Here is an 11,072-nt window from a genome sequence, read left to right as displayed (position 1 = left end):
GGCTGCAGCTAACCACGCTAGTGGTGCTAGCGGCACAAACAGCATGCACGCTGAGAGAGCTGGAGAGGTAAACACATTCACCATCTGACGTGAGGAGGGCATTCAAGAGAATGAATACCAGGAAGGAAGCAGGACCAGACGGCATCACAGGTCAGGTTCTGAAAGCCTGCGCTGACCAGCTAGCACCGGTGTTCACTGAGATATTCAAACTCTCACTGGCACAGTCTATTGTCCCCTCATGCTTCAAACAGTCCGACATTGTTCCTGTCCCAAAGAAACCCCAGCCCGCCTGCCTCAACGACTACCGCCCTGTAGCTCTGACCTCAGTAGTGATGAAGTGCTTCGAGAGACTTGTCAGAGAATTCATCACTGCATCACTACCAGACACACTGGATCCCCTACAGTTTGCGTATCACCAGAACCGCTCTACTGAGGACACCATTGCTCATCTTCTCCACACCACGATGAGCCACCTGGACTGCAGAAAAGGGAATTATGCAAAAATGCTGTTTGTGGACTACAGTTCAGCGTTTAACACCATAATTCCCTCAATGCTCACCTCTAAGTTGGAGGTCCTGGGACTCAGCCAGCCACTGTGTCAATGGATCTCCAACTTCCTGACAGACAGACCACAAGCCGTACGGGTGGGCAAACACATCTCATCCACCCTCACCCTCAGCACTGGAGCCCCCCAAGGTTGTGTTCTGAGCCCCCTGCTGTACTCACTGTACACGTATGACTGTCTGGCCACTTCCAACTCCACCACCATCTTCAAGTTTGCTGATGACACTGTTGTGGTGGGCCTGATCTCCAACAACGACGAGACGGCCTACCTACAGGAGACTAAAAACCTGGAGAGATGGTGCCAGGAGAACAATCTTCTCCTGAATGTCAGCAAAACTAAGGAGTTGATAGTGGACTTCAGCACAAAGCAGGAGTGGTCATACTGACTGCTAAACATCAACGGGACCCCAGTGGAGAGAGTGGACAGTTTCCGGTACATAGGTGTTCACATCACACAGGACCTGTCTTGGTCCTGTCACATCAACACCCTGGTGAAGAAAGCCAGGCAGCGACTGTACCACCTGAGACGCTTAAGGGACTTCAGACTACCCTCTCGGGTGCTAAAGACTTTCTACACCTGCACCATTGAGAGCGTCCTGACGGGTAGCATCACTTCCAGGTTCGGGAACAGCACCAGGCAAGCCCTCCAGAGGGTGGTGCGGTCAGCTGAACGTACCATCCACACTGAGCTCCCTGACCTGCAGGACATCTACAGCATGCGGTGCCGGACGATTGTAAAAGCCATCCCAACAATGGACTCTTTTCTTTGTTGCGTTCAGGGAAACGCTTCTGCTCCCTGAAAGCAAACACAGAATGAGGAGAAGCTTTTTCCTGCCGGCCATTCAGAGTCTAAATCAGGAAACACACTGGATCTAGTACTGGACCACTTTCTCCATCGTCACTGTTCTCTGCACACCATTTTTGCACTGACACTTTAATTCTGGACTGTCACTCTCACTTTAACTCTGGACTTGCACAGCACAGTGCCACTTTATATACTTTATATACTATTTACACACCATACTGCACCTGGACACTTTAAGGACAATCTTTAAAAACCATACACATTTATGTATATGTATATTTATGCATATGTATATACATTATTTCTCCACCTATATTTTCATATTTTATATAGTTTTTTATATCGTTTATACTTTTTTATTTATCTATCTCCTTTTGGTTTTGATTTATTTTTTTATTCTTATATACCGGACAGTTGCATAAAGAATTTCACTGCATGTCATACCCTGTATGTATATGTATGTGACAAATAAAATTTGATTTGATCTGATTAAGTAATTAAAGTGATATTCCATCCATGACTATTTCCTTCATGTTTTTTTCCTGTATACGTCCGCTTCACTTTGTGTTCATGATAGAAATGATAGATCTTTGTAAACACATAATTACTCTTTTTGATAGCTAGCCAGAGAAAGGGGGAGAGAGAGAGAGAGAGAGAGAGAGAGAGAGAGAGAGAGAGAGAGAGAGAGAGAGAGGGGAGAAAAAGAGGGAGGGAGAGAGAAAGGGAGAGAGAAAGAGACAGAGTGAAAGAGAGGGAAGGAGAGAGAGAAAGGGAGAGAAAGAGAGAGAGATACAGAAAAAAGAAAAATAAAAGATTTTGAGAGAACGAAAGAGTTTGTCCACGTCACACAACGTCATTTGATATGCAAATGAGTTTATCCGACGATATCACCTGGCGAATTCTAGCAACTTGTAGCAAAGTGCGCGTGCGTCAGCTCGTTTCTCCTGAACACAGTTACCGAAAGCGTTTAATTCGGTTCCCGTAAAGCGTCTTGGCTCCGCCTATCTCGCGATCGACTCTCTCCAGCAGCAGGATCGATTATTCCGGCCTGCCTGAGGTGGAGATTGAAAGTGAGCGCACGCGATGTCGTTATTTATACCTGCTTTTATAAATCTGTGAACGATTCTTTTATTAAGGAAGAATGTTTTAGAGCTTCCTAACGCGTCTTTGGGCCCGAATGTGCGCGGATTTAGTCATTTACGGAGTAGATCTTGGTCAGATGAGCAGCAGCAGGACTCCTAATAAAAGGCGGCCTTTGTGCAGAAGGTAAAAAGAAAAGCGATCTGAAAGGAGCGACAATAAAACGCGCTGTCTTTGTGCTACAGGAGATGTTTAGGGAAAGCGAGACGTTTGGCTACTTTGTGTGTGTTTGTTTTTGCGGTCACGTTTTTGATCTCCCTCAAAATGAGAAAATAGTCAATGTTTGTTGTATTTACAGTGAATGTTTTGGCTAACTGTGTGTGTGTGTGTGTGTGTGTGAGAGAGAGAGAGAGAGTGAGTGTGTGGGGGGGCTTTAAAGCTAGTTTTGTCTGCAGTGTGTAATCAGACCGTTTGTAGTGTGTGTGTGATCTACAGGCATAAGAATTAAATATAACATGAATAACATTTCTGTCTTACAGGTTGTGTGTGTGGGTGTCTAAAGCTGGTTTTGTCTGCATTGTGTAATCAGACCTTTTGAAGTGTGCTTGTGTGTGTGAGTGAGATCTACAGGCATAGGAATTAAATATCATGAATAACATTGCTGTCTTACAGGTTGTGTGTGTGTGTGTGGATAGGACATTGCTGTGTTGTACTGTCATTTAATGAACTACATTGGGTGGAGAAGCTACTACATTTCAAAGGCTTTACCTTCATAATTGTCCTGTTATTATAACAAACACTTCTGTCTAATGATGTTTGTGTGTGTGTGTGTCCCAGCCCTGTGCTCCAGCATGTAGACGCCTCTTCCTGTAGTCTTCGCCAATGAAAATGGAGGAGACGGCCGTGTCCGGAATGGACAACAGCAAAATGGAGGTGTGTGGAGGTTAAACAGATAAAAAAGAAAACAGGTGTCTTTTGCTCTTATAAAGAGTGTGATTGAGCACACGATAGCACATGGCACAGGATGTACTTGATGCTGGAGAATGTACACACCAGCAAACCATAACGGTTCCGATTAAAGAAAGTTGAAATTGTAGCCATATAGATAATGCCACTATGTTTACATACATCGTGACATCGTGGTTAAACGTTAAGTGATTGAACAACGCAAGACTTTAAAGCGCTCGAGCTTTAAGACCCCCTCCCATGAATGTAAACAAATATGACTGTAAACTAGTAGTGAACTTGCTACATATGGAGAACAGAGAGATTCTGACTGCTACCGATCAAGAATTCTTTTCTGAGTATTAAAAAGGATGAAACTGTGGCATTTTAGAAAGCTTTTCTGATAAGTCACATATGTGGATGTTTAGAGATGTGTGTTACCAATTTGGAGCTCACAGAAAGAAATTAGTTATCTTTTGGGAAAACGCACCAAAATACCGTGGTTACTGTTAATTAGGTGCTACTGTAGAGTAAGCCCCCCCCCATCCCCCGGGGGAAGGGGTTTGCATTGAGGGGAAAAAATAATTTGATCTCCTGCAAATCTTTTACATTTGCCCACAGACAAAAACAAATTATCAGTCTAATTTTAATGGTAGGTTTATTTTAACAGTGAGAGACAGAATAACAACATACCAAGCATATAATATCAAGCTTTTTAATATCAAGCCCATCCCCACCGTCAAACATGGAGGTGGAAACATTATGCTTTGGGGGTGTTTTTCTGCTAAGGGGGCAGGACAATTTCACTGCATCAAAGTGGCCATGTACTGTCAAATCTTGGGTGAGAACCTCCTTCACTCAGCCAGGGCATTAAAAATGGGTCGTGAATAGGTATTTCAGCATGACAGTGATCCAAAACACATGGCCAAGGCAACAAAGGAGTGGCTCAAGAAGAAGCACATTAAGGTCCTGGAGTGGCGTAGCCAGTCTCTTGACCTCAATCCCGTAGAAAATCTGTGGAGGGAGCTGAATGTTCGAATTGTCAAACGTCAGCCTCGAAACCTTAATGATGTGGAGAGGATCTGCAAACCTTGTGGCCAACTACAAGAAACGTCTGAACTCCGTACTTGGTGGCAAAACCTTTGTTGGCAATCACAAAGTCATGTTTTGCGAAGGGGTCAAATACCTATTTCACTCATTAAAATGCAAATCAATTTATGACCTTTTTTTAACTGCATTTATCTGGATTTTTTGGTTGTTATTCTGTCTCTCACTGTTAAAATAAACCTACCATTAAAATTATAGACTGGTTATTTCTTTGTCAGTGGGCAAACGTACAAAATCAGTCACTGACTTTCTGCTTCAGATGGAAAGACATCAACATAATGACTGTTTCACTGGGAATTTAATTTAATCATTTGTCAAGATCAGTATCCACAGAAATTGTAATGTATTGAAAACTAGGATTTTTTCCTATTCGTTTGAGATCACAAATCTATCATAGTTTTCTGCTTCTCTTAACGAAACATGCTTTAGTGATTTGTCTTAGCTGGACAATGCTGTACATATTTCCTCAGGGCATTGCTCAGGAGATCCTCTCCGATCTGGTCGAGGATGCATGTCTGGGGCTTTGCTTTGAAGTTCACCGAGCTGTCAAGCAAGGCTACTTCTTCCTGGACGACACGGATCAAGAGAGCATGAAGGACTTCGGTACGACTGGCCACTAAATAAGTCTGTAACAGTTATGCGTGCAGTAGTGAAGGGGGAGAAATTTTTGAGGCCATTGTGGATCATGTATAAGATGCACAGTTGGAAAAGAAAAATATAGAGAGATTTTGAGACCTTAAAATATCCAACTCTATCAGCACTCTGGCTACTGAACTAGAGAGCTGATTTAGAAACAACCTCCTCCTAAAATTATTGTGTATTATTACTGTGATTTTTATTTCCTGTGGGACAGAAATCGTGGACCAGCCCGGAGTGGACATCTTCGGCCAGGTGTATAACCAGTGGAAGAATAAGGAGTGTGTGTGTCCCAACTGCAGCCGGAGCATTGCCGCCTCACGGTTTGCACCTCACTTAGAGAAGTGCCTGGGCATGGGGCGCAACAGCAGTCGCATCGCCAATCGCAGGTGACTCCTATATGTATGGGTTACACTTATCTAAATCATGAACGATTATTTTATGGTAAGAAACAATTTTTAAAAATTTATATTAAAACAGTATAGAATTTTTCTTATAAGCTTTTTTCATATATATATATATATATATATATATATATATATATATATATATATATATATATATATATATATATCTCCAATATTTTGGATTTGTGTATTTATATTCATTATTTATGCCAAAAGTCAAATCCTATTCTGTCTGTCTATCTATCTACCCACCCAGTTTTGTCTCTTTTAGTTTACAGCACAATAAGTAGCTTTATTTTCCACCTCAGGGGGCCATTTCAGTAAGGAGGTTCAACCAACTCTGAGTTTAAACTTGAACTCTGAGTTGACAAACCCTGAGATGGGAACTCTTGAGTTTTCGGTTACAGAACAGCTGAAAAGAGTTAGTTTTATCAACTCTAAGTTGACTGACTCTGAGTTAAGCGCATGCACCACAACTATAAAAAGCCATTATCAATGGAGCGCAGATATAACGATTCACCATGGCAACAGCATCAGACAAAAGAAAAGTCTGCATATTTCTCACCAGCAGAACCGGAAGTGCTTATGCAAGCATATGGAGAATTTTAACACGTATTTAAAAAATAAAAAATAGCAACACTGCTGTATAAAACAATAGTGGATTTAACATCAAATTTTAAAAGGTGTATTTTAAACTTCTCCCTCTAGTTACACACTTTGTTCAATTCAAGGATAATTCATGCAATTGTATATTGTTTATTTCTTGTCTCTCCTTATTGTTCAAGTGGTTGAGGTTGATATGGGATTTAGAAAGTAATTAATAAGTAAGTACAGTAGACCAAATTAGTAAGTAGACCAATACTTTCTAGAGTAGTAATTATTACATTAATCTAATTAGACTGGTTGAAGATGTAATTTGTAGTTAATAATTAAGAACTATTTTAGAGTAAATTCCCAACTGTTATAATATCAGAGGTGAAACCGGAAGAACAGAATTTTATTTTATCAGGAAACAACACAGAAATGGCCAGAAAGCGCTTAAGTGCGAGGCGCACTTTCCTGACCGCTCTGCAAACAGTAGCCATACTATGTTCTGCATCCCCGATGTTATACACAAAACTACCATTTGCAAAGAAAAGTAAGGCAACACAAAGCATCTGCTCAGATGAAAGAGCATGGCTGCGATGGCTGATGTAAGGATGGATTATATTATGGATCTTATTGACTGTAAAGAAAAGCGGTACCGCTCAAATAAAAATGCATAGGGATGTGACAAGAATCCACTCTGGGCTTAAACAAATTAATACAGACTCTTCATCAACAGGATCGTCCATAAAAGGACACACCATTTCATTCATTTTACATTTACGGCATTTAGCAGACCCCCTTACCCAGAGTGACTTATATTTTGTTTCAATTTATACAACTGACCAATTGTGTCCACAAAAGCTTGGTGGACCTGGGATTTGAACCCATGACCTTCTGATCAGTAGTCCAACACCTTAAACACTGAGCTACCACATCCGTTTTGCTGCTCTCTGCGTAACTGAAATGTGGGCAATGAATGAGGTCTTTAAACGTTGCTTCCCCTTTAAAAAAAGGGGAGGAAATCGACAGAAACTCTGGGTTTACCGAAGAAAACCTGCTTCCGACCAGGTTAGGTTCACAGATTAAGTTACTATGGTAACTGACTCTGAGTATAAGTTACCTCTCTTTCAGAAACGGGCTTAACTTAACCTGCTTTCTCGCGTTTAACTTACTGTACCTCCCTTTCTGAAACGGAAAACCCAGAGTTTCCCTCATTTCAGGGTTAACATACTCAGAGTTTTCACTTAACCTGCTTTCTGAAACAGGCCCCAGGTCTGAATGTTTTAGTTACAAAAAATAAATAAATATAATAGCAATTATTATATGTTTAATTAGATATGACATTTTAAGTTTTTAATTTTTTTTATATTCTTTTCTTAATGTATTATCTAGTTGTTTTTTTTGCCAGGTCATTTAGTTGCATTCAGTTACATTAATCTTTTTTTTTTTTTAATCCTATATATTGTGAAGTCAAGGTGTCAAATTTACACTTTTTTGTTTTTAAATTTAAAAAAATGAGACTGAAAAAGGTTGAATTTTTTGTTGTTTTCTTTTTTGTTTGTTTGTTTTAAACTCTCAACCAATCAGGTTGCTGGATGTTGAGATTAATATTTTACTGTGAAAACGAACGAACAGAATTTTCCACATCTGACTTCTACACTTCTTACTTCGGGTGGAGTGAGTGATCTCCTCTTACCCGTGTTACCCAGTCTACCCACTTCTATAAATTTTGTTTTCCTGCTCATCCTCAAAGCAGTTACAAGTCATTTGCAGGATAGCTTACTGATTGTAATGACACTGGTGCATGTCTCATGTTTTCCTCTCCTACTTTTCCTCAGGATAGCCAGCGGCAACAACACAAACAAATCCGAGAGTGATCAGGAGGACAACGATGACGTTAACGACAACGACTGGTCCTATGGTGCAGAAAAGAAAGGTAAGTGCCCTGTTGTTAGCTCATTTGGGTAGCATATAAGAAAACCTGGAAGCAAAAAACTAGATTAAGTAGATTAAGTCTAGATTAAGTTATGTACTTTAACTTAGAACAAATCCCAAACTGACAGTTAGTCCTGCTGTCTAGGTAACGTATAGCTAATAGCGTCTAGAACTATTAAAGTTTAAGCTACCAACTGAAATCCCTAATTGTACCTTTAGCTAGCTAGCTATATTTATTGATTAGTTAGCAAGTTAAAGCTACCTACTGAAATCCCTAATTGTACCTTTAGCTAGCTAGCTATATTTATTGATTAGCTAGCATTTTATTTATCATAAATGTATTTGATAGCTAGCTTTGGATACAATTTCCCAATGTTTACTGGAGACAAACGATTTGTGTTTGAAGAAAATACATCATATTTTATTTGATAAAACAATCATTTTGTTTGCAGCCAAGAAGAGAAAGGCAGATAAGGTACTTTTACATTCTTTGAAACATCCTGGTCTATTGGTAAGTTTTCTTTCCACTGTTATGTCCAAAATTTCTCTGTTTTTAGACAAGATTTTGGCCTTTTTATCATTTGGTTTTGTATATGATTTCCTCATTTGACTCCATAGCATTTTTTTGTAATATTTTTCTCTTTATAGAAATATTGCAACTTATGTTTTTTTTTTCTTTTTTTCCCTCTCCACAGAATCCAAATTCACCAAGACGATCCAAATCACTAAAACACAAAAACAGTAAGTATATGTAGTTTTTCTTTTAACTTTAGCGGCTGAGGCTGGCCATCGTGACTGGACAATTTCAAGATCGTAATAAATTACAGCAGAGATTTAAAAGTTGTAAAAACTTAGTCTCGTTTACCAGCCCGTAAAAAATCTTAACAGTTTTGTTAACGTGGTGAAAGTTACTGTAAGTCTGTAAGTGTTTAAGTAACGTGGTTTCTCTGTAATGTGGCCAGTTGCGTTTTTTTCTTTTGATCTATCTTATATTTAAAAGAAAGAAAAAATTATTTACAGGTGCTATAACGTAACAGGAGAACAGAAAATTACTTTTGTTGGCATTCCACAACACTAAATGTGAACTATATGAAGAGTATTACGTATCCTTTAAGAAAACCAAATCTGTTCACTTTTTCATAGCTGACATTCTACTCTGAGATGCTTGTGATCAGACATTAGTTGTTTCCCTGGAAACTAACATGATATGTAGCATCTTTTTAGTAAAATAATGAACTACTGTTTTAGTTCATTAAATGATATTTTATGGACGTGAATAAAATAATAAATTGTATACAATTTACAAATTAAACAACTATTAAGTTTATTATATATTTCTTTGTACTAATTGATACATGATCAAGTACTATAGAGGTATTAAATAGAATCTCTAGTTATAGGCTTACTATTTAGTGTTTAACTTTAGTATTTACCAAGTTAATAATTCAGAGTCAATTGAATATTTATTGGAATTTTCTTTAAAAGCCAAAGATCTGTCTTCGTCCTTCAGCTTCGCTGGATCCTAAGCAGCGCCCAGAGTGAAGCTGTCGCTGGGAGACCGGTTTCCACAGCAACATCTTTCGAGAGCTACCCATGATGCCATGTGGTTCACAGACAGAGCAAGAAACTAATCTGCGTCGAAGTCCTTTTCATTCAGTTTACACAACTGTACTATTGTATTTTGTTTTGTTTTGGGTTTTTTTCTTCTTTTTTTCTGGAATATTTGCACAACAAATCAGTGTCTTCAGTATCTTTTGTCGATTGTGTTGGACCCTCGACGTGACATAAGTGTGACTGGACAGCGGAAAGAGTTCAGGGAGGGAGTAAGAACACCGGCAAGCGGAGGTCGCTGATGTACTTTAACAACGGCTGGAGCGTCTGGGAGGAGTGATCAAAATCAATCTTAATGCTGCTTATATCACTCTTTTTGGGGTTTTAATCACATTTTTGTTCAGAACCAAGATTCAGAAAGATCGAAGTATACATTGTGCTTGGACATTGAGTTTATTCTGATCATGTTATTTTACCATAAACTGGACTATTATGGACTTTACTCTGGCAACTTGAAACACATACATATTCCTCTTTCGAGAATGAATGAATGAATTTCTCCAATTATTTTTACCCCTCCTCTCTGTGTACTCGATGTTTACAGTGTAAAGGAATTATGTGTCTTGACTGTGTTGTAACTGTACATATATTTGACTCTTTGGGGAAATGCTGCTAAACTGGCCATGAGCCACATGCTAACAGGCATGCCACACACTTAATAAACATGACTCAATACGCTGTGTGTTTGTGTCTTAAGGCTGTTTGGTGATGTTTCAGATGGACTCCTTTATATTTTAGCAGATGATGAATGGATGGGTCAAAAACCTAATCACATTAATTACTAAATCAATGTGCCTGATCCAGCATAATCATGACAACAGCCATGATATGCATCTTATTCTTTTGTTCACAATAAAAACACTTGTCCTCCAACACTTAAATAAATAATAACGCCAAATCATCTAAAGTCTGTTTACCTTGAACTAATAAAAATTATCTTTTTCAATTTTAAAATTAAAGTATCTAAAGTGTTAGTATAATAATATATAATAGGGCTGGGCAATATGGCCGAAAACTGTATCACGATATTAGTGTTTCATATCGGTCGATATCGATAATTATTGAACTTTTTTATGGCCCATTTAAAATAAGAACAAGAAGAAAAATATATTACATTTAAACATTTTTATTTTAAACTAAACCTTCCTCTTATCGTGATCCCTTCAGTTATTAAGGCAAAAATGTCAACAACCAGGAAAACTCAAATAATTATAATGTAAACATAATGAACACTTAACATTTATCCCTTAACATTTAAGGTGCAAAATGAAAGAAAATGTAAGAAATGCTTAATAAAGTGCAAAGTGTTAAATATAAACATAGAGAAACCTGAGAATTTAGTGCAAGTTTAGTGCTAGGAAGTTCACTAGCTGTTCACCTTCTGGTGAATAAAG

The 11,072-nt window shown here is 38.7% G+C and overlaps 1 protein-coding gene across 5 annotated transcripts; it reads left to right on the top strand.

Annotated features, from left to right (window-relative positions):
* The first annotated feature begins 2,192 nt into the window (after positions 1-2,192).
* On the top strand, positions 2,193-10,358 carry atxn7l3b (ataxin 7 like 3b). 5 transcript variants are annotated; one of them, XM_060863493.1, is made up of 8 exons: positions 2,193-2,635; positions 3,287-3,382; positions 4,972-5,104; positions 5,355-5,526; positions 7,971-8,068; positions 8,520-8,578; positions 8,763-8,808; positions 9,578-10,358. In XM_060863493.1, the coding sequence occupies exons 2-8, from the start codon at positions 3,332-3,334 to the stop codon at positions 9,607-9,609; spliced, it is 591 nt and encodes a 196-aa protein (XP_060719476.1). In that variant the 5' UTR covers positions 2,193-2,635; positions 3,287-3,331; the 3' UTR covers positions 9,610-10,358. The 5 variants fall into 5 exon arrangements, with proteins under 5 accessions (XP_060719476.1, XP_060719469.1, XP_060719461.1 ...); XM_060863486.1 differs by having other exon boundaries at positions 2,197-2,439; positions 9,553-10,358; XM_060863478.1 differs by having other exon boundaries at positions 2,197-2,635; positions 9,553-10,358.
* The last annotated feature ends 714 nt before the right edge of the window (positions 10,359-11,072 follow it).

Source organism: Tachysurus vachellii, chromosome 2 (genome assembly GCF_030014155.1).
Source record: "Tachysurus vachellii isolate PV-2020 chromosome 2, HZAU_Pvac_v1, whole genome shotgun sequence".
NCBI lineage: Eukaryota > Metazoa > Chordata > Actinopteri > Siluriformes > Bagridae > Tachysurus > Tachysurus vachellii.
The sequence above is the reverse complement of the archived record's forward strand: the minus strand, read 5'-3'. Positions and strand labels throughout refer to the sequence as shown.

Coding starts and splice junctions, on each gene's coding strand:
- atxn7l3b (XM_060863486.1), top strand. CDS start 3,332: ATGAAAATGGAGGAGACGGCCGTGTCCGGAATGGACAACAGCAAAATG. Junction 3,383..4,971: donor TGGACAACAGCAAAATGGAG/GTGTGTGGAGGT, acceptor ATATTTCCTCAG/GGCATTGCTCAGGAGATCCT. Junction 8,809..9,552: donor ATCACTAAAACACAAAAACA/GTAAGTATATGT, acceptor TTTCTTTAAAAG/CCAAAGATCTGTCTTCGTCC.